Source organism: Phaethon aethereus (genome assembly GCF_964289735.1).
Source record: "Phaethon aethereus genome assembly, chromosome: 5".
Taxonomy (NCBI): Eukaryota; Metazoa; Chordata; class Aves; order Phaethontiformes; family Phaethontidae; genus Phaethon; species Phaethon aethereus.
The window spans coordinates 50,185,837-50,212,769 of NC_138579.1; the positions used below are offsets into that span (position 1 = coordinate 50,185,837).

At 45.0% G+C, this 26,933-nt stretch overlaps 1 protein-coding gene across 4 annotated transcripts in view; it reads left to right on the forward strand.

Moving 5' to 3' along the window:
- Positions 1-3,404: 3,404 nt before the first annotated feature.
- Positions 3,405-26,933, forward strand: part of PAMR1 (peptidase domain containing associated with muscle regeneration 1) — a gene marked incomplete at both ends in the record, with an annotated part of 57,424 nt that continues 33,895 nt past the window's right edge. For 3 of the 4 annotated variants that reach the window (XM_082001093.1, XM_082001094.1, XM_082001095.1), the window contains 4 exons: positions 3,405-3,477; positions 15,213-15,389; positions 16,122-16,250; positions 22,557-22,671. In XM_082001093.1, the coding sequence (XP_081857219.1) occupies positions 3,405-3,477; positions 15,213-15,389; positions 16,122-16,250; positions 22,557-22,671 (494 nt within the window). The remainder of the gene's footprint in view (positions 3,478-15,212; positions 15,390-16,121; positions 16,251-22,556; positions 22,672-26,933) is intronic. The other variant, XM_082001096.1, reaches the window with a different exon arrangement.

Consider the following 26,933-nt stretch of genomic DNA (forward strand, 5'->3'; position numbering starts at 1 on the left):
AACAAGTCCTTCTGGCTCCAAGACAATGATTTTATTTCGAGTCCAAATTTATTTTATTCAGAGCTATGCATTCATCCCTAGTTATTCTTCACTGAGTCCACTCAGGACAGTCCAGAGCTTCAAGTACCATATGGGGGCAAAATTACTGTGTTCCTTTCTTGACCTGCCATATGAACCTCAGCTCACCTCCTGCATCTCAGTTTTTCCCCACTATAAGATGGTGATTTTCTTTCTGTTCTTGCAGACTGGACCATACAGTGTTTTCATGTCTCAGATTTGTTGGCAGATTATTAGAAGTACAAGTTAGTGGTATTAATTACACATTAATTATTCACTCAGTGGTCAATTATTAATTATCAAAGGGCTCGTTTTACTCTAGGTTGAAATGGATTGCTAGGTACTTTAAAATGACTATTAAAATATGATAATTATCAATTTTGCAACACTCTTTTACAGTTCAGTTTCAGTGGAATGTAATTTTCAAACCTTTACTTAAGTATGTTCAGCAATAGGGCAGATGACACAAACATTGCAGCCAAATGCTACAGTGAGATTCCTCAGCAGCACAGACACATGGTTAAAAGCTTTTAGCTTTCTTTCATGGAGGATTACATACAGCCTGAAATATTTGGCCAGTGCGATCTGCCTGGTTTGGTCCCTGCCTCTTAATAGGAATGCAAGAAGTGCATTCAGGATCACTGTGTAAGTAGCCCAGAGTCATTATGGGGCTAAAGCAACACCCCACCAGACAACCTGTGTAAATAGGCCATGGGCAAATCTGTGGGATCATGGCTGAGTTCACTTCTTTGGCTACTGAGCCATTCTCTAAGGAGGCAGTGGATCCATCAACTGAACTCATTTTGCAAGGTGCCAAGCTAAGTTAAGCACTGTAGAGTAATGCTGAGTGCAATTACATGTCCTGGTGGCATAATTAGCTTCCCTCAGAGACAAGAAAAACAAAAAGATGTCATAGATCTACCAGTTTTCCTCTTTAGTTCACTCCTCCATAAAACAGAAAGACTACTTTTCTACCCTAAAACAGGTGTCCCTGCAGAGCTGCTCCTTGCACAGAACAAAGACACAACTTCAGCTACTCCCGTTCTACTGTGTTGAATGTCTCACCACAAGAACTGGCTCAGATAAACAAATAGTTGTGGCCCTTGTGGGTACGATTTCCCCAAAGGTTCTGGCCTTCATAAGAAAACTAAGTATTAGGCCATGTCCAGCCTTAACACTCTGTTTCCCTGCGTCCAGCCTCATTCAGTGCTCTGGGATTTCCCAGATTTCCCAAAACCAGATTTTGGCTTATGTCCTCATGAGACTCCCCCTCAGAGATATCTAAGCCTCAGATATCTATAAGCCAACTTCCAGTCCTAAAAGGACTTACTAGGTTAAATAATTTAATTGTTTACTAGAAATAAGGGCTAGGAAATAAACTAATCATGATTCCACAGACATTAAAACAGTTTTGTTTTTCTTTGTGAAGAGGTGAGGGCTCCCTGTTTTCACTCTTTTCATCTGGTTTGGGGCGTTTCAGGTTTTTTCCTTAGTTTTTTTCCTCCTGCCACTGACCAGCAATGGCTTGTTAAAGGAACCTAAAGCTAGAATTGGGAAGGAGTTTTGAGCACATGTGTGAGTGGACAGAAAGGATGAGGGGGACACCAAGGCAGGGTTTCTGGGCTCTAGGGCACGACATGCCCATTAACCTCTGGAGGAAAGTGGTAACTAAACCAGTGGGATTTGGAGAGCTTTGGTAGCCTTCTCCTGAGCAGCTGAGCACCCAGAGTGCCAGCCGGGCTGGCTCAGTGAGGACTGCTCACATGCTAGGATTGGCAGAAAAGCTTTAGTCTGCTTGTTAGGAGTTCTGGTTTCAGGTTGCTATGGACCATTGTTGCAATGATTCCTGTGCCTAGAGAGAGATTTCCACTCAACAGGCTTGACATCTATCTATCTCAGGTCTGCTTATATTAGTATTCCCAATGGTGGGTTTGCATTAGTGTTAAGAGATTTAGAAAAAAAAGATGATCATGAATACTTTGGTATTGCTTTGTATGGAAGGTACACAAAGACTACAAAGACTGTTCACAGTTAAAAGTCAATAGCTTGGTAGACAGACAACCATAACCTAGGGAGATGTCTGGACAAAGGAATTCATCCTATGAAAGACCACCTGAAGATGTAATGGATTTTCCACTGCAGTAAACTACTCGAGGTTTCCATTGGCTACTGCTCTCAAATTTTTGAGGTTTCTCAACATGATTAAGAGCTTTACAAACAGCTGTAGGTATTTGTCAAAGCTTTTTGAGATACTTGAGTTTCTACTCCAAAGCAAATGCTAATATTTCAATTTTTTCCCCCTCACAATATATGTAAATTTTGAAAATTTGCTACAGAAATGAAATTGAGAAAGTCTGATGTAGAACTATGAAACATTTCCTCTGGATAGTATGGAAAAATTGTGCAGGAAAATTATTAGGAAAAAAAAGTATACTGCTGTGAAATATGGGCTGAAGATCAAATGAAATCAGTAGCATGTGCTAATAGAAAAGGCAAAACAAAATGCGATACAAAGAAAAAATCCAAATAAAATTATCATCTCCTTTGTTTGGATTGAATATTTCCTCAATAGCAACATGTTCCGACAAAACATTTCAATTTTGCCAAAATTGCACTTCCTGGCAGAAATAGACTCCGTAAAAAGGTTTTGACTAGCTCAAGCATGTGCATGCCAAGTGATTCCTTTTGTGTTTTGTGGTTTTCATCCACTGTGGAGTGAACTTTTAGCGAGCCTCGTTCATTCATCTGCCCCACCATAAAAATGCATGGCTATTTTAAGCATGTCGCAAAGTGGAACATGTCACTTGGCCAGGCTGCCCAGTCATGGAAGTGCGGGCCAGGAATCTCTCTCTGCACCCACCCCACACCCAGCCCTGCTGTTAGGGGCAGCACCCCAGGGATGCATGAACCCCTGCAAGCCCAAAGGCAGCATGTAGGAAGTGCCTCCTTCTGGAGATGTCTGTAACTTCAGCTCACCCACAGCAACTGGGATGACTCATATAAATAGATATTCACATTTCTGTTTTTCCCTCCCTTTACTTTATCTTTCCCAGATGAAAATCACTATCTCAGAGCTGAACACTGCGCCAAAAAAAAACATCACAAAATGGATTGGCTGCCAGAGTCCAGAAAGGGTTAAGGCAGCAGTTGGAGAGGTTTGGGGTGACGTCGTGCTTCTGGATGCCTGAGAAGTCTCTTGAAGGTAGTTCCCCTCTGGTGAGGATGGGAGCGAGCTGAGGTCTGAAATCCGAGATCCCTCGCAGCCTGGAGCTGGTGAGGTCCCAGTAAAAGCTGTTTGCCTGCTTTCCCTTCCCGAGCAGTCACACTGCTGCACTGGCCTGGGCAGTATGGAGCGAGCGCCCTGGACACATGTAGGACTCGCTCTTCTCCAGCTCCTGCTCATCTCCTGCTTGCCAAGAGGTACCGTAAGTAAGTGTGTGCGTTCCTGGCACAGCCGAATGATTCCTTTTCCTTCAGTGTGGTCAGAGGGGTTTGATCTCATGTGCTGTCATGGAAGGTAGAGAGATCTGCAGGGACGGTAATAATAGAAAGAAGGGGCTCTGCTGTATTTATTTTTTTCTTGCCAAGATGGAGTGTGTGTGTGTGGAGGTTTACCCAGAGATGATTTCCAGGCAAACTTAATAGCCTTAAAGAGAAACAACTGGCTGGATTTGTTTGCCAATGGCCATCAAGAAAAGGGTATGCAATCACTTCGCTTACTACTGCTTTATTTTCTCAACACTCAGAGCTAAGGAAGTGATGATAAAAAGAGGCATTTAAGTCTCCGAATTGTAAAGCGTAATTTGTTTAGTTTGGCAAGACAGAGGCTTTCCTCTCCAGCCCCAACACCAAGAATGAAGGCAAGAGAGGAAAAAAGTGAAGGAAAAAAAGAAAACAAAAGCCACACATTGTTTCCGATCTGGGCTTTAGTTCTGCCAATGTTATTCTTTTGAAGGGGAAGCCTCATTAAAGCAGAATGATCTTTTTTATACTCAAGCCTCACTCCATTTTCTGCTGAACCAGCATGTATGGTTTCTTTTTGATAAGGTTAAGCAAAAAACATTTATTGTTGAGTGCAAATTTGCTGTTGTTATGGCCACGATGTGGGCTGTTTACACCTGGAGGTGGCTGGAGCTGCTTGCAGCAGCTAGCTGTCAGCATTGCAGGCTGCTTTCTTGGGAGCTGCAGCCCTAAGGACTGGGAGGTGAGGTGCCCTCAAATCACCCACCCTTCAAGCTGCCACAGATTGTGGCACTCCTGGCAAGGTAAGTGCTTCTTACTGAGGGAACTGTCAGGTACACAGGCACTCCGATTGCGATGGCTATAAATAGTCGGTGTCAGGCATGTTGTTTCAGAGCCCACCTCACCAAGGGGCCATGGTAGAGGGTCTGGCTCTGCAGTGCCCTTCCCTGCCAGCCCCTCGGGACCCAGGGTGCAGATGACAGGTGGTGACCAGGGATGTCTGCCTGCCAGGCTGGTCACCAGCACCTGCAGCCAAACCTCAGAGACTGACCTCCTGCCAAAGTTTCCCCCTGGGGCATGAGCACAGAGAACTTCTCCACACGTCCATCCCACATGCACCAACTTGTCCCCATGGTGGCCTGTCCCTCAGCCATGTGCCACCTTGCACACTAGCCAGGCGAGGTGTCTCCATGGCTCGTGCTGGGGTGGCACAAAAATAGCCCTGCTGGTGGCAGAGCAGCCCTAGACATGGGCTGCGGCTGTCAAGTGGCAAGGTGGGCAACAAATCGCTCCTGCTGCAGGGTCTCTAATGGTGAGAAGTTGGTCTGCAGGGTGGGCAGGCACTGGGCTGGGGACCCCCTTGGCAGCAGTAACAAGGGGAAACAGGAAGAAGGATGATGGGCAATGGGACACAAGGGCTGTGAGCTTCGGAGGGATGATGCCGGTTTCCTGCAACACCAGCTCCTCACACACCATGAGCATTGCAAGAAGGGCCTGGGGGACACATGGAAGAGAACCGCCTCCCTTACCCCCTCTCCTTCCTTACTGTGCCTCCCCTGCCCTGCTTCTGGTGGAGCAGCCAGCGTGGGCATTTGCCTAGAACACAGCTGGCAGCATGAGGAGGTGGCCGGGAGCAGCAGCTGGAGGGGCACTCAGAGACAGGGAGTGATTCAAAAGTGCAGTGGCCTTAGCATGTCAGGGCAGGTTGGAAAATAGCATTTTGCCTCCTCCCCACAGATGTATCCAATTTTTATCCATATTTATCACACCCAGTTGCACAAGGTCTGCTTCAAGAGTTGGGGGCAGGGGTTGGGGAGGTCTGGGAATTGATTTTTGGAATAAACCTGAAGTGCAAGTGACTCATATTTCCTTCAAAATATATGTGTGCTTGTGTGTGTTTCTGCCTATCTAAACCCTTCCCAACCTCTCTTCCCCTCCCCCTCCAGCCTGTCTAGAGAAGTGGAGGCCAGATGCACTCATAGACACATCCAGATGCATTCAATCTCAGCAAATGGGTTACTTCAGTTCACGTTTAGGTTCCTAGCATGGGTAAAGGCAAAGAGACTTGTTTTTTATTTTGGAGAAAAGCAAGTGGGATTACTCACTCTCAACCCTGAGGGCACCTCAAGGGGATCGCAGGAGTTCCTGCAAGCCTGCCGGTGCCCAGGATTTGGCTCTCTGTTGGCCCAGAGGGAGCCCTCACTGCAGGGCCATGCGGGTGCTGCTGGCATCATGAGGTCCCTTGAGGGCATGGATGCTACTCACCTTCCTGCCAGACCAGGGACATGGTGCAGGGGCAAACAGGGAGGGAAGCCGTAGGGCAGGGAGGTAAGCTATCAGCAGGGACAGAGGGCTGGCAGTCTGAAGGCATCTGCAGTCCTTGGTTAGGGCTGGACTACACACCCTGGGGGAGCTGTAAGGAGTAAAATTTGAGATGAAGGCTCAGGAGTTTTGCTGCTGTGTGGACTATTTCTATCTGGGCAACATTAACTGCAAGTAAGCTGCCAACATGTTCCAGGTCTCATACTGTTACAGCAAGCAAGCACTCAAGACAGGCCCAGCACCACTCCTCCGTGTATATAACACAAGCATGTTCTCGTGTTATGCGGTCATGAGTTTCAATACTGCAGCTGCTTCTTCTCCACAGATTCCCAAATAATCTCCCCTGTTGCAGAAGTCTGTCTTTGCCCTCCAGATCCCGTTAGCAAAGGCTTGGCTCTCTGACCTCATTGATGCTGTCACTAACTCAAAATGCTACATTCATAACCTGTTCCTGTTCCTTGTCTTGCAGCACAGAGAAAACAAAATCTCTTCCTGTATAATTTTTCCGGCCAGAATAAGCTCCTCTATCCCAGAAGGAAATCAAGGCCTGAAGGGTAATGTGGCAACCTCTGAGTTTTAGCCTTACCCTTGCTATTTTATCCTGTCACAGCCCTTCTCAGATGAAGACACAGTGCCAGTAATAAGATCACAAATGCCAGCTCATAATTACAGAGAAGACACTGAAGGAGAGGGAGGTTTAGGGCAGACTTCTTCAGGTTGCTTTAGATGCTAAAAACATCCTGGCTAGTGGCATATATAGCCTGTAATTTAAATCCAACTATCACAAAAAGATACAATAAAAGGAAGCTGTGTGGTGTTTTGGGGGCAAGGGAAAGATGCATGCAGAGGAGGACAAGGTTTGGACTGGAATTGGATCTGAAATGTGGTGGAGGCATGAACACCTGGTCTGTGGGCCAACCGGCCTGTCCCTAAAGGTAAAGGAGGGGATATAAGGGTTTGGTACAAGAAAATGGGGACAGGAGCAGAATTTCAACTCTGGAGGTGGGGAGCATGGCTCTGTTTTGCATGTTACAGCTTACCACCAGGGAACAAGGGCTGCTGAAATGTAAGAAGAAAGGGAATGGGAAATTTCCAATAGGAACAAGCATTCTACCCTAGAGCTACTTGTCAGTTATCTTCACAATGGGTAGAGCAAGCAAGAGGAAGGGCTGCAGGGCACACAGGTTTATTGAAAGAGGACCGGCTGGACATCACAACTGAGGCAACCTTGGCTGAGGGGTAGTGGGATTACTGAGGCTGTAACATGTAGAAAGACTGTACTGTTTTCAGTTAAGACTGGAAACAGAAAACCCCAGAGATATTTGTATTAATGCTGGTTTTGCATTAACTCACCATTATAGTGCTTAGATGGGCAAAGTCTAGACCTCACAAATAGGAAGCACAATTTTTATTTGGCTTTCCTTTTAATGACACCGAGATACTTGACTTTTATCATGGACAACGCAAAACAAGACAGTGTGGAAAGAGGTACAAGCTTTGTAAGTCACATGGGAAATCCTGTTAAGGACCCAATGAAGACCTCAAAAATATTATTGCACTAACAATTCTTCTCTCCTTGGAGCAGAAGTGTTGGGAGTTTATGATTTGTTTGCCATAGCCTAGTTAAGAATAGAAACTTACAAATGTAAAAAAAAAGATACTACTGTAGGAGCATGATGAAGCAAACCAATTGCCTATCAGAAACAATATCAGGACTATTTATTTCTGAATTTATAGTTACTAAATGCTATATGACAACAGGAAACCTGGAATAGAGACCCTCCTATTCAAAAACATTAGGGAGACCCCAATTCCTGAATCAAAAGAGAATGTGCATTAGCCTTTTTTTCTGTATGAAACATAATCTGAATTGTTCAAAAGGTAGAGCTTAAGACAATAGTGGTCTCATCCAGCAGAACATGGTTGTACTTCACTAGACAGGTTTTCAAGGCATTCTTAAACAGAATATAATTTCTGTAGTAGTTCAGTCTGCTTTCAACATAACCCTGGATTTGGGATTTAAAAGACAGTTAATGCACATTTATTAAGTGGACAGATTCAGCTTAATATAGCAGATTTCTGCCTGTGTTCACCCACTGCTTTGATTTTTTTAATAGAAATCCTTTCTTTTTTTTTCCCCCCACTCTTACTGCTGTGTGAAAGCATACACTCATGGTCAGGGAAGGATGCTAACTACCTCTGTAGGACAAGCAGTCTAATTATTCAACAAAGGTCTGCAACCCATAAAGTAAGTACACTGAGTAAAACTAAAACAGGGATGCATTTTAGCTCCTCTTTTAATTAGCCCAGCTGCTAAAAAGAATAATAGGTACAAAATTTCTAAAGAGAAGCAAGTGTTTTTAGAGACAGCAGTATCCCTTTCATTATCTTAACACATCTATTAGGAAAACTGGCATCATTTGCACAATAGGTTATCTGAGACAAAAAGAAGTTAAGAATAAAGACATGCACTTTCTTTCATTATTAATGGTTTAGGGTACACTCTTTTCCAAAAGCCCCAGTAAAAGCCTCTTAAAGGGAACATCTCTCTTCCCTTCTGAGGTCTATTCCTCTTGGCCTTACTGAAATCAAATGGAGAGCTTTACTGGTCATCACAGTGGAGCCACAGTTTCACTGAACATGTTCCTCATTTCCACCTGACAAATTCTAGATCTCCTGTGTGTTCAGAGCTCTTCTTGTTGTTAATGTTAACATCCACGTACATGATACCTATGAGGTGGGGCCCAGCTTGCACACTTGCAGAGCTGAGTAAGAAAGGAGCAGGATAAAACAGTAATAAAAATGAGACAGACCTAAAGAAAATGTTAGCTGTTACTAGGTTTCACCTCTGTTGGAACTATTTTGTCTTTAAATGAGAAAGCTTGATTTCAGAATTGTTACATGGCCAATCATTCCCTAATAAGATACTTAAGAAATTGCTCCTTCAAACTCAAATGCTCATTTCTTCTGCAGAAGGCAGTAATTGTTTTTGAGCATCCTGCTGAAAAAAAAAAATGCAATCAAATAAAAAGGGGCATGTTCTCATCTGTGGAACATGAACTGGTTGAATAATCACTTTGAAAAATTAATCCTCTATGGACTCTAATTTGTATATGTTCATATCTGCTCTTATTTCCATCAGTTCAGACCAAGATATGGATGTCCTTATAAAGCACCTTCTTCCATCTTTCAGGACTTCTGATAAATGCATATATCCAGCAGGGTCCCAAGGTGCTCTCTCTTTTGGAGGATTGTAGAGCACATTTAGGTTGTAAACTTTTTTTTCCCCCAAGGACAGATAGAGATGGCAAACTGGTTTTCTGCTGGATCAGTCCTCTGGTCCCTCCACATAGCAGCTAATGCCAGCACAAAGATAGGGAGTGGGAACAGGAAGTCAGGGAGAGAAGGGAGGAAAGTGTCCCATCTCAGCAGCAGCATGGACTTACATCAGCTTTAAAGCGACTGCAGCCTAAAAAGGTCATTCTTCTACAGAAATGGAAGACACAAGAGTTAATTTGTGTAATTGGGCTTGCTTCAATTCACCTTAGTTCTTAGCCATATATTTTTCCTAGCTCTCAGGTCTTTGGAAACAGAAATCCTCTTTCTACCTAGCAAGGTATCTATGACTGACAAATTCACCATGGCAAAAGACAAGTGTGCTGAAGCTGAAGTTTTATCACGATGAGCTGCTTGACCCACCCCTGAGGCAGCAATGTGCTTGTGAATCTGCTCCTGAATCACCAAAGCTTTAAGCCTGACCTAGTAAGACAAACAAAAACTGAAGTAGGTTTACTTGAATATCCCAAGATGCAAACTGCAGTTGGTTAGAAGCTCACTAATACATGGATCATGCTTTATTTGTTTCCACACCCGCAAACCCTTACTCACAGGTTTTCCATAAACAACCTCCTTGAAGGTGAAAGTTAATAACTCACTACATTCTCTACCACAGTCTTACATTTCATCCACAGCCCCATCTCACAGGAGTCTGTCTTCCTCTTTCCTTATTTCTCTTTTCTTTATATGGCTGAAGAACATTTTGCCATTATTTTAGTTTCCTTTGCAAGGTCAAATTCAGCTTGGCTTTTTGGCAGTTCTTCCTTTGTCCTCGAGCTCTAAGACATAGCTTGCTTTGATGATCAGACTTTTTGCCATCCCTGATAGGCCTCTGCTTTTCCCTTCAATGAGAGATTTGACTGGGCTCTTTGTATATCCCACAGGATTCATCACTATCCTTTCCAGCAGACCATATAGCGAATAGAACTAGTGCTTTACGATGGTCTTATCCTTGCAGCTATTTTTTATTATTTGGGCTTCCTTTTTGAACTTACTGGCATAAGAATAAGTAACATATCTCCAGTCTTCAGGGTGAGTGCTAATGGAGCCTTCACTTATCTTCTGACGGGACTTTCGGCTTTTCAGAATGGTCCAGTAAAAACTACCCTTTTGGAAGGCTGCATTTCCACTCAATTTATTTCAAACAATATTTCTGTCAAACCTCCATCACGACCCTTCCCAAGTACTAATAAAATAATTACTTGTGTGGTTTTTATCACCTCATTTTCCAAAGTCCTGCAGTTTGTAACAGGATAGTATTTGAGGTTTAGTGAGGACAGAAATGGCTGAATCATATGTGTGCCCAGAGCATGAGGGTGATTGATAGGAAAAACAGACATGCTTCTGTGAGGGAGATGATGACTACATCACTAACTGTTCAAGGCCCTCTGCTGCATACCGGGCTGCCCAAGTACATCTTGGCCAAGGAAGTGGCATGTTTTGAAAAGGTAGAGCAAAAATAAGAAGCAAAAAAGGGAATTCTGGGCCACAGAAAATGAAGAATGTGTGTGAGCCTGGCAAGTCAAATCAGATCTGGATTTGCTGCAACTTCGTGAAGGAACTGAGTAGCAGTAGAAGCTTGATAGTCCAGTAGATTAAAACTATTTACCCTTTAAAGCTATTGCAGCACCATGAGTAAACTACTTCCACTCCTTCCCTTCACTGGCTCCTGTGGGTTCATGGTATAGCGGCAGGCAGGCAAGCACCACCTTTAAAAAGGCAAACACTGAGCCGAGTCAAAATCAAGAGCAAAGGATGAAAGTTTTGCCTTTGCAGTCTTGAGGATCTGTGGAGAAACTGAGGTCCTGTTACTGACAGGGGAATTCAGTAAGCATTAAACTACTCAGCAAACTGGCTGTACATTTCATTTGGTGCCAGCTCCTCTGTAGATGCTCTTCATCTGCTTTTCAGCAGGTCAGCTTCCAGTGCCAGCTCAGCAGAGGCCAGAGAAGGATCAGCCAGCCCACTCCTCCACATGGTCCTGCTGTATCTTCTCCTTGCTGCGGCTCATCACCTGCACACAGGTTTTCACAGAGGAAGCTCAGGGCCCACCTGTTAGCGGAGAGGGCTCCCCAAAGTGAGGAGCCTTTGGCACCTTCAAAGCCTCGGCTCAGCACCAGTGAGCAGGGGAGGTGGCAGAATCACTGTGATAATTGCCATTGCTGTAACTCAGCCCTTGGACGGACGCTGCTAACAGGGAGGACATTGACAACATGCCCTCCTATTGCCATCTTAAAAAATTAATCGCTGACAGCATTTAGGATCTGCAATGTGCTATAGGGACTAGGTGGTCTAGCTAGGTGCAGATGTCAGTGAAAAGCATGAACATGTTGCCATCCGAACCTGAAAATGCATAAGAATTACCAGCCACCCTGCCTCTGCCTCAGTACTCACCTCCCACTTCACTTGTCCCTCCGGCTGGACTCAAAGCATCGGGTGAAACATTGCATTGTGCTCTGCCAGGCTCCCAAGTTGAGCAGGTCTTCCCGCTGGCACCTTCCCTGGAGGTTCACATGCCTTCCCAACACAGCCATTTCTTGCTTGGTTTCCATGATCTTCAGCTGCTTCCATGTGTGCTGTTTATGCGTGGATTTAATAGGCTTTTCTTCCATCATTAAAAACACATAAATTAATCTACTGTTTATTTGCCTGTCTAGAGACGTGTTTGTTCTTTTCAGATAAATATTTTGCAGCTTCTTCCTGCTTCTCCCAAAATCAGGTCAAGCCACTTTCTGGACTCTTTTTGATTCTGGGAGACACAGCCACTGCCTGCAAGCCAGACTGCCTGCTTTGGAGAATTATCAAAGTCAGGCCCACAAAGCACCCCACAACTATCTCTGCCATAGCTGGCCAACGCCTGGCTTCCAGTATTCTACTCAGTCAATAAATTTCTGCCTGCTCTTCTCTGCCTCATTCTCTTCTGGTTTGGGGTAATAATGGCCAAGTGTGAGTGTGGGGAGAAGCCAGTGGTTACCATTCCCTAAACATGCAAGGGGATGTGGGGTTATGCCTCTTCCTCCCAGGAGCCCGAGGCTGAGCTCAGCAACACAAACAAACATTCATTACACATGCTAACAGCTCTGTACATCTCCCTCATATTTCTGAAGGAAAGGTTTCCTTTGCCTTATGTTCAGTAGCCTGGAGATACTTATGCAAAACAAAAGGAATCCTACTGTTATTAAAGAGGTGCAAAAAGTCTTCACAGAAATTTATTTAAATAGCTTCTACAAAACTTCAGAGTAATAGATCTCATGATTTCTGTGAAGAAAATCCTAGAGAGTATCACTTCAAAAAAACTCTCAAATCCACAAATTTCCTTGTCAAGGCTATATATGTTGCCCGAACTGCAGTACCTGAGAACTGAAAGGGAATTAAATTGTCAGTAAATCAAAACACAGTCTATTTTCATTGTCTCAGTTGAGACAAGGGCAAGAAGTGAGCAAACAGCATTTCTACAAGGCAGCAAATTTATTTTTACCTTTCTCTAAGGGCCAAGATCTGCTGCTTCCATCTTAACACTAAATATTACCTTAAACTCAACTTACGCTACAAATACACCCATCCAGTGCACCAAGAATAAGTGTGACATCTGCTTTTTGTCACTGTTGTGTACACAAGCACTACATATAAAAATAAATATGCATATGCAGACATGTACACTCTCTCTACACACATACAAATACATGCGCAATATTTTAGGGAAGCATAAAACAGTTTAGGTTGAAAGGGACCTCTGGAGCTCATCTGGTCCAGCCTCTCTCTGAGAGAAGTGCTAACTTGGAAGTTACACTGTGTTGCTCACAGCCTTATCTCACTAGGTTTTGAATTCCTGCAAGGATGGAGACATTCTTGTGCAACTTGGTGCAACTTTGCCCGTGAACATTTGGATCTTTTTACAGGCAGCAAATTCTCTTTGGCAATTTACAGCTACAGCCCAAATGGATATAACCATTTTATTAATAAGCTTTAGCAATCTTGAGAGAAATTAGATCTCTAGCTTGAGTTGGGAATCATGAGAATTTGAAGGAAGCTTTGCAAAAACTCATGAGTATTGGGTAGTTACTTATTACTTAGACTTTGGGGAGTCCTTCTTCAACAAGGAGTGAGACTCCTCACCACCATACACCACAGAAACAGCTATTTTCAGTCATGTATGGTGAGATATATCAAACTGAGTGTCAGTTCTACTAAGATAATTAGATACGTAATCAATTTGCTTTGGAATCTGAATCAGATACAGTTCATAGATAAATGGCTTCATTAAAAGACAATAATAGCCATAGGTTAAGAAGTCCCAACTTGGACAAGTTGATTGACTGCTGTTCTGGGAATTAGAAGGCATGAGTTTAATTCCTGGCTCTCCTATTGTATTTCTCTGGGACCCTGAGCAAAGTCACTTCACCTCCCTAGTGCTTCAGTTTTCCATCTAGAAAAAGGCCTTTGTAGAGCATGTTGAGATCTACAGGCAAAAGGCTATGCAACTGCTAAGCACTAAGGTTATTTTGTTGCAAGAATTTATTATCAGAATAAAAAATGGCAGAAACTTATCGAATGACAGATGCAGCTTTCTTTTTCTTTTTGGAATGATTATGGCAGTGGAGGGGGGAATAGAAAGGTTTTAGCACAAACAGCAGCCTGGTTTCCAAACTCAGAGTGGTGGCGGACTGTCCCTGGTCGGTACACCAGGCACAAGGGAAAGGCTCAGTTCTGAGGAGCATGAAAGGTTGAATTTCATTTCCCAGCCAAGGGGGAAAAAAATGAAGAAACAGTTTGGTGGTCTCTTTTTTATGGAGCCAGTAAATATCATTAAGGGGACACGATAAGCTTCCATGAACCAGGCTTCATGAGGCCATGGAGAATCAAGTGAGACAGAGCAGCAAGATTCAGTGGTAGGGAGCTCCAGCAGACACAGTAATTAGGTTATGAGGCACAGTGAAACAAAAAACCGCAGTGTGAGAAGGGAGCCAGGTACAGGCATGGATGGGAGTTCTGCTCCTTAGAGATGCATGGCTTGTTGCAATGACAAGGCAGCCCTGTTACTCAGAGTTTAAGGAAAAAGGATGTTATCTAACCTCAATGAAAAAAAAAAAAGGGAGGAGAGAGGGAAGAAATAGTCTCCTGTTTCCTTTATGTCTCATCTTTCTAGTCTGCTCTCTCTCTCTTACCATCAAACTCCATGAAAGCAGTCATCAGGTCTGTCAGCTCATTAGGAGACATGCTGACAGTGCAGTGCGCTCATTAGATTTCACTTTGTAGGACTTAGCACGCTGGTGGAGAAAGATGGGATCTGCACTTACTGTGGCAGTCCGGAGTCACAGTCTGAGGTCATTTCCTAAAAGGGCACTTCCAGCATAGCTTACATATCATCATATGAGGTTACGCTAAATAGTAAAAAGATATTAATAATGTTACCATATTAGAAATGCCAGACAAAATGAAACTTTAAAAATAATAAAAAATATTGTTTCCTTTGGCAGTGAAGCCGAGTGTAACACCGTGTGCTTTTTGAGCAAAAATAGGGAGTGAGACCCACTAAACTCCAGCCTCAAAATCGGCCTCTCTTGGTGGACACCCTAGTCTTCAACAGTAGCAAATACACAAACAGAAATATGACCAAAGCATGCTATTATAGTTTAAGTAATCTATACTATATATGAGACTCTAAATCATTCCTGTGATCTGAAGAAGAGTTTCTTATGTGACATCACCCTCTGTGTTTTTTTTAAACTTTTTTTCTCACCACAGAAGTGGGAAGGCTTTGCAGAGAAAACACTGAAGTGACTCATATTCCTTCCCTCTGGTCTGTTTGCCTCCTCTGGCTGGCACTGCAAAACTGCCTGTGTGTTCTTTAGACACCCAAACCAAGCTAACGTTTTGGCTGTGTGTTACCATGTAGTTTGGAATTTCCTGGTCCAAAGACCACAGCCAGCCTCATACCATACATGATCTGACAAATCACTGAATAACAGATCCTGTCAATCCTCAGCAGATAATGGATTATCTCCATGTGTCCCCTTTTTTGTCCCCACTTGCAGAGTACACAGTGATCAATGAAAACTGCCCAGGTGCCGAGTGGAATATCATGTGTCGGGAGTGCTGTGAATATGACCAAATAGAGTGTATCTGCCCAGGACGGAAAGAAAGAGTGGGCTACACCATTCCCTGCTGCAGGAATGAGGAGAACGAGTGTGACTCCTGCTTAATCCACCCAGGTATGTTTAGGGCCACACTGTGTTCACACCATATTTTTGGCCAAGGCATCAGCACGTAATGCTAGCTGCTGGGGGAGGTGAGGGCTGGCACATCTCACCGGGGCATGGGATTGCCCCGCACCTCCTCAGGAACTTCCTCTGCCACTCTGCTGACAGCAGCAAGACCCTTGGCAAGGTGCCCCTGCAGCAGGTAGCATTGCTGCCAGAAAAAAACACTTTCTACCAGCAGTGTTGTCCTCAGGGCAACTTGGGCAGGCTTGGGAGCTGGGTGATGTTGCAGCTGGCTTCATACCCGAAGTGTAGGTGCTCTGGGACAATTTGCATCCCCAAAGCAAGAAGCAAGAGATGACTTGGAAGTCTGGCTACCAAGGAGGAAAAGGCAAAGTAAAAGGTGAGAGAAGGAGGAGACAGGACCAGGTTACAAGACATGAAAATCACTTGAGCTGGGCCTGAGTGGCACCAGCAACCACGTTCAGACTCCTGAGACAGGGATTTACAGTCGGAGCAATGAGACTCAGAGGTTTGGACCAGAGTCAGAGTTTGGCTCCAAATCTCAGACTCTGAGCTGCTTAGGTTTTGGAGGTGGAAGCTGGGTATGCTTCACAGCAGGGAAGCCATCAGCACTGCAGCAGTTGCTGTCCTTGGCATTTTTTGTGGAAGAGAGAGGCTGCTCCTCTCCCTGCAGGACAATCCACCTTGGCTTTCCTCTTAACGCAGTGGATCTCCTTTCAGGCTGCACCATTTTTGAGAACTGCAAGTCCTGCCGCAACGGCTCCTGGGGAGGGATGCTTGACGACTTCTACATCAAGGGGATCTATTGTGCGGAGTGCAGAGCCGGCTGGTATGGAGGGGACTGCATGAGTAAGTGTCCTACACAGGCAGGGAGGCATATCAGGGATGGGGAGTGGTGGGATGGAGCCAAAGCCATGCTGTGCTTTTCCAGCTATTCCCGTATAGTGACTTTTGCAAGGGCACAGATGGGACAGAGCAAATACAACCAAGCAGTAAACAGATCCACAGTGGGGAAAACTTCTCTCCCAGTGCTCATCTGCTAGGGATTGGCCCAGGCCTCAAGTCACGAGAGGTTACAACCCCACTAAACTTCTGGTTCATTTTGGTTTATTTTAAAACTTTAACTACCGTGGCTCTGGAAATCTTCTGTTCTCTCCATTTCTCGGATATGTTTCAGTATAACTGATTCCCCAGAGGCCCTCAGCAAAGCACAGATATTTTACAAGGGCAACAGCTATATAAAAGAGCTTCTCCTCTGTCCTCCTTCAACCCCAGGGCTGCAGAACCAGCCCCAAGGCAATCCCAGTACTCCCTCCCTCCTTTGAACAGCTCCAACACACTCCAAGGCAACTCTGGAAAACAGTGTCTTGCAGCTAACAGTGCCATGATGGACCAGGAGTGTTTCAGGCTCTGGTAGCAATATCTGAAGGTTTTGTTACCAACAGCATACAAAAGCTCCTGCTTCTCAGGTTTTGCTAAGCTGTTGGTCCCAATGCTATATTTCAATAACGAATTCCATAAGCTAATTGGATACAGTTTAAGACCAGTATTTCCGTTACCAATTTCCCACTGGTGAAGGTATAGCCTTTCACCAACCTTCTTTCAATTTTTATTGATTGTCTCTGATCACATTTCACTGACAGGGATGGAAGCTGAATCTGCTTTTCCTACTCTGTCTGTCCATTATTCTACACACCTTAGTCTTGTCTCCCCTTTGTCACTGATTTTAAAGCAACAATTGAACATGCTTTCCCCACACAGCCCATGACCATTCAGGAGGTGAAAGCAAACAAAATAAAATCATTGATTCAAACAGCAGAACATGGGGAATCAACATGTTTCAGCAACAGGGCTAACTCAACCTTGGTGCTTCGAAGTTGACAAACCAAGTCCGTTGCAGTTTACAGTGTGATTTCTGATGGCATTTTAAAGTTATGTTTGCTCTGGGTTAATGCTAGAGCTCCCCTGGCACTTTTTATAAGCACAGAGCCCAAAAAGAAACATTAGCTCATCTAATCCTTCCTCCCTCTGCCTGAATAGATTGGTGTATTTCAGCCTGCTCTGCCTACTTGTGTTTTAAAAAAAATACACCCTCACACTGCAGTTTATTTGGACATTTTTGCAATACTGAAATTTTGCAGAGCTTTGTCTTACAGTGTTTTTTCTACTAGTTACTCTTTTGAGGGAAGCAGTGTGGTGCTGAGGATGTGGTCTCTCTTGTGTGATTCTGTGGTACTTCAGAGGCAGGGTAGAATGGGCAGATAGTGCTATTGTCTCTTCCACTCTTAGGACCACAGGGGAGAGTCGTGATGCTGAGCTCCCCTGCTCTGGCTCTCATGACTGTCTCACTTTTGGCCTTGACAATAGGCTCAGGCATGCAGAGTGCATGTCCAGAAAGCAGGCTATAACCATGCTGGGTGCTGGCCTGCAGGCTCACAACTATGTGCCTTTGGGTCTGGAGCGTGGCCAGCTTTTAAGTGACAGCATGCGCCGGCTAACACAACACATTTTAGAGAGCAAAGGAGGAGGCATCTCTCTTTGGTACCTGCAAGCAAGATCACATCTGGAACTTTGCAGCCTGCCCCGGGTGCCTCCCCAGCAGCAGAGTGCCAATAAATCCCTGGAACACGAGACAGAACAACCACGGTAATTGAGGGATGTAATCTGTCAACTTCATCCCATATTGTAAATGCTGGTGCCCTCTGCTAACAAGCACATGGATGGCCCGCAGGGCCAGCCCTGACCAAGCTGGTCGTGTGCACAAGCCACACACAAAGCCTCACCCCCGCACAAGGTTGGTGGCTGGGGGAGCAGCGTTGCCGCAGTGGCTAGAGAAGCAGACTTACAGAGCTGCCCTTGTAAGGCATCCCCAGAATAAGGTTCTTCCCCAGATTTTACCTCCTCCTGCCCAGAAAGGCCCGCGTCTACCTTGCCCCTGCGTCGAGGGCAACCTACCCACAGACTTCGCACTCCCGGCCCACGTTTGAACGCTTTAGGGCAGTTGCCCAGAGCACGGACCGCTGCGGAGGAGAGAGTCGCATGTGCGGGGCAGGCAGCCCACGGCCACCCAGCAGGGCGCCGGATGGACGCGCCGCCGCAGCCCTAGGAGCGCCGGGCTTTGTCTCCCTCTCGCGGGGCGCAGGAGGCGTTTCCGCGGAGCACAGGGCCTCGCCTCCTGCCCCCGAGGCTGCGGGCGCCCAGGCCGACCAAGACGGCGAGCGGCTCGGTAGGGCTCCGCCGTAACGGGCGAGCGTCCCGGCGGCGAGCGGGCACCCCTCTGGCTCCATCCCTTCACTACCAGACCGCCCTAAGAAACCGTCTCGGCGAGGACTCCCTTCCCGCAGCGTAGCCTCCATCGCGCCGCCCTCCCTCCGCGCCATTTTCCTTCCGGCGCCCTGGCCCGCCCGCAAATGCCGCGCGGCACCGCCGCCGCGCGGGCGCTAGGTGGCGCCCGGGGGCCCCGGAGGAGGACGCGCCCCAAGGCCCGGGCCCATTCCCATCAGCCGGATGGGGGAAGGGCCACGCGTGTAGGCGCAAGGGGATGAGTGCCAGGAATAGAGAGGAGCACGCAGCTGCAATTTAGCCAATGAGCAGGATTAATGACTATTTAATACCACAGTGGGGTGGTGGGCAGCTGTGGTCGCAGAGTCTGGTTACTCCAAGGGGAGTAGCAAGGCCTGCCCGCGGGTGCTGCCCGGCAGCCCTGGGGTGGCACATCCATCTCCACGAGCTGGTGGTGCTGCCCCAGCCACAGGGCAGGTGTCAAGGGGCTGCCTGCAATCGCGAGGACAGGGTGACGGGTGGATGGTTTGTACTGTCTGCTGGCATAGCCGGACGCATTGGACATGGCTGAAAAACAGCCAAAGGACACCAGATCATTTGGTAAAAAGAGCAATGGTATAGGGTAGTCCAAAGGAATGTTATTAGGAAAAAACCACACTAAATAGAGCTAATTGGATACTGTGACATTTCCTAACGGGACTGTGTATTGGATTGGTCTATCACGCCCTAATGGGCACATCAGAATCTAAAACCAGAAAAAAAAGACCACGTAGAACCCTTTCACCTGTACCCCAACAGCCTTTGTCAATCTCCAATTGTCATGTCGCTTGACAACACGTACTCTATCAAAGCAGGGGCAAAAGTGATGTTATCTAACAGCTGTCCTCAGCCTTGCTGTCCGAATGTGGTCCTCGTGACGAACAATGGTACATGTAGTTTTTGAGACTTTGTGTACATTAGTGTTTCACATCATACTGGTGATGCAACAAGCAACAGGTAGCAACCAGGCATGATGAGTGACAGCTGCCTTCCCATATCAGCCTGTTTCTGAATACCAGTAATGTTTCTACTCTCATTCACCTCTGTTCAGTCCTCTTGACCTTTGAAGGAGCCCCACATCAATGCTGTAGCACTCAAACAGCAGATAATGGGTTCTTACCGGAGGTCTCCTCAGGATTTCTCCCTCCATTGACCCATGGGTCTCCGTGGGCTACAACTCAGAGGTCTCCTGAATTGTTTTCTTTTCTCTTAGTAACAAGCCTTAGAGGAAATCTTACTGTGGCCCTGAAAGCTGCCTTTTTTTCAGGAACAGGAATGGAACAAGGATGTTGACAGTCCGCCAAAGTGGATTATTTTTTTGTAAATGAGGAAGAATTTGCCAGCATTTGTGTTTAGGATGTAAATTTTCTTGAGACCTTTCCAGGTCTCCTGCAGATTCAGAATGGGAAGAGAAAAGACTCATTTTGATCAACAAATGATTGAACTGTTGGTCTGGGGGGGTCAGCCTAACTTCTGATAGAAGGCCTGGAAATACAAGAGCACAGATCTGATGTGATCGCAAAGGTGCTTCATGAGAAGGGCAGCAGCAAATCTGAAACATTTTTCTGGAGGCGGTCATTGAATGGCTCCTCTTTTAGCCTCTGGACCACCTGCTTTGCTGGCCAAACCTACTTCCTTGGCACCAGTGTTCAGAGAGTTCAGGCTGTACCACTGCAAACAGAAAAGTGCATTTAGTATGCCATGCACACAAGTATCTCTTTGGACCAGTTCTTTGGTTTTCCTTTGTTTAAAGGCATTGGAAACTTAAAAGCCCTTCGAGATGAAAGGGAAACTTTCTTTGAGGTGGTCCAAGTCCCCTGTCAAACCATCTGAAGGTTTCTAGCAGCTTTGTCTTGGGTTGTTTTTGAGGCAGGAGCCAGCAGCAGCACAAGGTCCTGTTTCTTGCTGTGGGAAGGAGCATTATCATGTGCACCACAGCAGATCCTGCTGTACTCACTGAACCCTAATGTGGTTGCTGGGCACAGTCATTAATCCTTGCCTTTTACAGAGGGAACTAAGCGAGCCACAGAGGAGGATGAAACACTTTTGAGGAACACTTCTGAGCAGGATTTCTGTTTCCTTGGGTCCTGCTTAATTAAGGGTAACTGAGCGTAAATGAACAAAGGGTATTTCCTTTGAGCAACGGTTTCTTAAGAAGAAAGAGGAGTAATTGACCTGCAGTTTTCATGTTTCCCCATAGATCAGATGCAGCAGGACTGATTTCCAGACACTAAGATCAATGGGAACTGCAGATGCTTGATACTTCACCAAATCAGGTCACTGTCACCCTCTTTTCCCAAAGGAGGGAAGGGACCTGAGGCGAGTGTTAAAACCCACCATTTCAGTAAGAAACATTCATTCTGTGTTACTGGTTAAAAGTTTAGGGTTCCTGTTTGGAAACAGATGGAAGGAACAGGGCTTTCTGTTGGAGTCAAGAGATAAAAAGAAGTGAGGTAGTTGCTGTGGAGTTCTTTTGGGTCATTTGTCTTTTTGCTTATCCTCATTATCTGTGGTGTGTTATCAGAGTCCACTGATTTGGTGATGCTGCTAGACTTAACTGTAATTTCTGGCTTATGGATACAGCGTCATCTCCCAGCAAAGCAACAGAAGGCTTACCAGGGAATGTAGCTATGTGCAAGACTCCATTCGGAAAGACATAGTCAGCAAAGTAGAAAATGAGAAATTAGCTCTGTTTGGTCCGTAATGATTTAACTGTGCATTTTGCTAGCACTTGGATTTACAGGTCACAGAAGGGTCTACAAAAATCCCTATACAACTTTCCTTCTTCTGTAGAGGAAAATACCATTAACCATATTTTGTAGATGGGAGATGGGGAGAGGTTACCGAAGGTGAGAGAACTGTCTGGGCTAAAAATGTTCAGTATCCAATATGAGGAATTAGGACAACTATCCCTGGACAGCTGCCTAGGGACAGCTGCAGGATAGCCATGAAAAGATATTGCTTCCTCAGTGTGTGACCTTTTCTGCTGTTTGTTCAGGTCATTGTCCTCTGATGGTTTTCTCAGACTGGACACAAATGACCAGAGTACTTCATCTTATTCTGTTGATGCTGGGCACTGAAGTACATTTCATAGTATGGTGAAAAGCTGAGTGACACAAGGCAGAGTGGAACAGGAGACGAAGCATATGAATGAACCTGAGAGAAGGGATGAGGGTTGCATATTGTATATGTGTTACATTCTGTCATTGGTGGAGAAGCTGTGATGGTTATATGTCTCCATTGGCATGGTGGCATTAAATGTAAGGATGATGTGGTGAATCCTGAGGACAAACAGATGTCTCCTCTAGGAATACATCAGCTGATTTTCCTCCAACAGTCTCCTTGTGAAGGATTAGAAATTATGATGTTGGGTGCAACAGCTCCTCCTCTCACTTGAGCTAATTCAAGTGTTCTTTATACCTTTGACACTTTCCCACCAGCCTCCTCAGCTTCAGTGATTACACAGCTCAGCATGAGGTCCATCAAAACTGTTCTCTGAGCTGTAGTGTCACCAGGTGGGTGGGTGGGCTAATCAAGAGTGGGGCAAAAGCTGTAAGAAATGGTTTCATGGGAATGCATTGCAAACCAGGGAGAAGCAATTAATTAAAGCTTTTCTAGGGGTGCTCTTAGCCTAGAAAATACTGTAATAGAGTTATAACTCTTTATAGCCATTGTGTGGCTGTCCCATTATTTTATATACTGCCTTGTAAGAAAGTGTGTATCTTTTTAAGCCACCTTGTCTTCTCATTCCCATGTTGTTTCTACATGTATTTTCTTCAAATGCCTCTTGAAGGTCCCTCACACAGACTTTTTTTTTCTTCTTTTGCTCCCCAGGGTGTGGGCAGGTTCTTCAGGCTTCTAGGGGACAGATTTTGCTGGAGGGTTACCCACTGAATGCACGATGTGAATGGACTATTCATGTTCAAGCTGGATTTAACATTGAATTAAGGTAGGTTATACTGACTTTTAGCCAGCACTGGTTTCAGGTGGATGTTGGGGTATGTGGAAAACCAAGAGTCAATGAGGGTCAACAGCTGAGAGCCCTGGGGCAGTGAAGGTACAGCCACCACTTTGCATTTGGTACCTCAGCTCTTTCCCCTGGTCTAGCTTGTGGTGGGCAGCCACTCCACAAATCATCAGTGCTGTGCTTTCAATTCCTATTTAGGACAGCTGGATGCTAAGGAGACTTTCTCAGATATTGGGCACAATATATCTCTCTAGAGGTCTCTTCAAGACCTTGACATCAAATCACCCAATATTTTCTGAAGAGTGTACCAGGCTGAACTAAGACATTCTTTGAGGAAAAGCTGTAGGAACATTTTGATATGACGTCTCATGCCAGGAGAGAGTTTCCCATGGGACCTGTCTTGCATTTAGCCTACATTTTCCCTCTGTCATTTTTCTTCCACTCATTTTACCAGCCCTGTCCTCTACCAGCCTCAGTTCCTATGTTTGGAAGATGAGATTGGTTCTCCTGCAAGTCATTGCTCCTCTGACCTGTTGTTGTGGTTTAACCCAGCAGGTAGCTAAAACAACCACTCCGCCATTCGCTCACACACACCCCACCCCCATCAGGATATGGGAGAGAATTGGGAAAAAAAAGGTAGAATTCGTGAGTTGAGATAAAGACAGTTTAATAGGACAGGAAAAAAGAGAAGAATAATAAAAATTATAATAATAATGGTAAGAGAGTATACAAAACAAGTGATGCACAGCACAACTGCTCCCCACCCACTGACTAATGCCCAGTTTGTTCCCAAGCCATTGCGCCTCACCTGCCAACTCTCCCAGTTTATATACTGAGCATGAAGTTGTATGGTATGGAATACCCCTTTGGCCAGTTTGGTCAGCTGTCCCGGCTTCCTGTGCACCCCCCGCCTTCTCACTGGCAGGCCAGCATGAGAAGCTGAACAGTCCTTGACTGCTCAGCAACAACTGAAAACACCAGTATGTTATCAACATTATTTTCATCCCAAATCCAAACCACAGCACTATACCAGCTACCAGGAAGAAAATTAACTCTGTCCCATCCAAAACTAGGACACCTGTGTGTGCTTAGACCTGTTAAGCCACTCTGCTGACTCAAGCTTACAGTTCTTGATTGGGTATCCTGCCCAGTGCAGGAGAGCCCCTGGCTGGGGTAATTAATACTGTTTTCACGTCTATGTAGCAGGGAGTTTACACATGCAGCAGGAAGCTTGGCAGGGGATTGTATTCAAAACCCACTAGCTAATATAATAAAAACAGTAGCTAAAGCCTTCACATCAATCTTTCACCAGCTTTGGAGCCCAGGTAAAAGAACTATGCTAGACACAGAAACAGGTTTCTTCCTATATGTTTAAAGAGAGACGTAATAAGAGAAAATCAATTGAATAGAAAAGAAGACCTTGTTGCATTCACACACTAATGCCCTTTATTCAGTCTTGCAAATGCAAGCCTATTGTGTAGTTATGAGCAACTGCAATTATTGCCTGGATAACGTTGGAGCCTCTTGACTCTGGAGAAATGTGTAGGAGACACAGGGGAGCAATGATGTGAGCAGTTTTGTGTTCTCATGACAGAACTTTGCATCAGTCCCAGCAGGTATGCACTGCACCTACCTTGTTTATAAAATGTTGTTGGCTAGGTGTATGATTTGCACAGCACAAGCTCAGGGAGGTGACAACCTGTATTTTTCACATTTCTGAATAAGGCTTTGTCAATTGTAAGGCTTAAAAAGTGCTTCAGGAGCTACAGATGTCACTCTGTCTTCTCTTTTATGGGGGTGGGTGTGAGAGTGAAAATGAACTCTGTGCATGCACATCACTAGTGAATGCACCCATCTCTGGGTAAAGAGTTGGCAGCCAGGTGGCACCAGGCACAAGGTACAAGAAAGGGAGGAAAAGGCTATGTTAACAAAGGACACTAGATCAAACAGCAGTATTTGCTGTGGCTGCGCTAAGGAGATTCTCATCCATTTTAAAGGGGAGTGCTGTAAAGTAAGCTAACAGATGTATTTACTCTCTGGAGAAATCAGACCTCCATTCTAGACCCTGAGGGCCACCCACATGCATGCTAGGAAGATATTAGTGTCACATGAGATCTGTACAGTTCACTCTGTTTACCTTTGCTGTTACCAGAAGATGCAAAACTTTAACACCATGGGCATCCTGTAGAGAGTGCCTTTCTCTTTCTACCCATGTCCAGCCTTCCTACAGTCAAACAAACACAATACTAGGCATGTCCTTGTTGTGACATAATGTTCCATTCCAACTTGTCTCCAAGAGGGAAGCTTGAGCTATCAATCTTCTGTTGTCAGCAACTACATTTATCTGAGCTGGGTAGCATTGGAGAAACCTAAAGCCCTGTGCCCAGGCTGAGCTGAGCTTGATGTCTGGATGCCTAAAGATCCCAGCAGATGACACAGCACTTCTTGGGAAATATAAGGAACTATCCTGAACGTCCACACTTAATTCTTCCACCCTGCAAGTCAGGAGGCATAGGAGGAAGGCTCCAGGGCACACACAGAACATGAGGACCTATATCTACCTCACATAAGGTAACCCTGGAGTGTATTCTGAATTAACTGAGGTTTTCAAGGTGGACCACCTCAAAGCTGGCCATTAAGGTACTTCAGCAGTTAGATACTGTGGAAAACTGATACATTTAGTATAAAATTTCTCCTTTAGGCCATTCCTACACAAAAGGGCAGGTGCAACTAAGCAGGTCACCAGAATCTTCCTCCTGAGTCTGCCATCCATGCTGAATTGTTGCCTTCACTGCATTTTCGTAAAAACACGCCGATACACGCTCTGAGTGCTACCTCTGCTTAGAGCTCTAATGCACAGCTAGCATTGTGCTGAATGAGCACAACTGCTAACAAATCTCCTTTCCTCATTCTCTCTGTGCACAAATCCTGTTTGCTGCCATTCTGATGGCTTGCAAGAGCAGGGATGGGGACAGTGTGATACAGAAGGGGAACAAAGTGTTTTGTCTCTGCTTACATAGGGCAGGAAGTGTAAAACTCTCAGGAGCACAGATGAATCTTCCCTTGCTTCAAGCTGTGCCACACAGTTCTTTGGAGGTTGGCTAAGCAGAGCTGTTTTGATAAATGGTGCCCAGGTTGTGGTGGTAGCTTGTTTTCTCTGCTTTTTTCCAGCCTTGGTTTTCTTTGGGTCAGCCTGAGCCATGTCATACCACAGTAGAAGTAGCTCACAACTTTCAATCATTTTCTTTAATGCCTCAGCAGAGATGCAGTTTTGAATATTTTGCTTTGGCTAGAAGCTTTCCTTAGAGGGGTTGGTGAATATATTCACACTGCAGACACTGATGAAATCAAGACAATAGTTTGCATTCCATTTTGTATCTGATGACCTGTAGCACTAAATTAGCATGCCTAGTTTCATAATATCCAAGAGAATTATGATATAGTTACAGTTTCACAGATGAGGGAACTGAGGTTCATTGCATTGTCTGTACCTGTGATTTAAACAGCAATAGACCTCATGGTCTGTAAAGGGTCCCATCAACACAGCCAAGAGGTTTTGAAAAGCTTTGGCAGGTTTCCTGACCTTGCAATTCTGAGTTTTAATCATGGGATCCCATGTCATCAATACAGTGTATCTGCTTCTATGCTAAGTCAAATAAAATGCAAATCAGAACCCCCTATGCATTTCACATCTACCACTCCGTTTTCATCAATTTTTAAAGCAGAGAAAGCAAACAATTAAAAACAGTATTCTCTATATGGCTCTGATTCTGTGCCTTTGCTCTGTATCTCTTGATATTCTTTGTTTAGGAACACACTGCTAGATAGAATTTACCTTTACATCTATAAATAATATGGGTCCCATTACATGGTGGGCATCCCAGAAACTTTCCTTCTGTACATACACATACTTAATTTTAATCAGAAATGTACCAGTTCAGAGAACCAGCAAATATTTCTAGGATTGAGTCAGGATAAACTGCAGCCTGATAAGTGTGACAAAGATGAGTGGGTTAGTTTGTATTGCTCTATAACTTCCATAAGGGTAGATCCCTGGGGTATGATCCGCTAGTGAAAGAATGTTTTGAAGATGTAGTGTATAACCTAATGTCTGTGAGGATGTCTGTGGCAAACCTGTCAGAACTAGAATTCAATTAATGCATTTCATGCAAAGCTAAGTTGAATTATTCTCTTTCTAATGCGTATTAAAAGCAGATGTAATTTTTTTTCTTATTCTACATTCT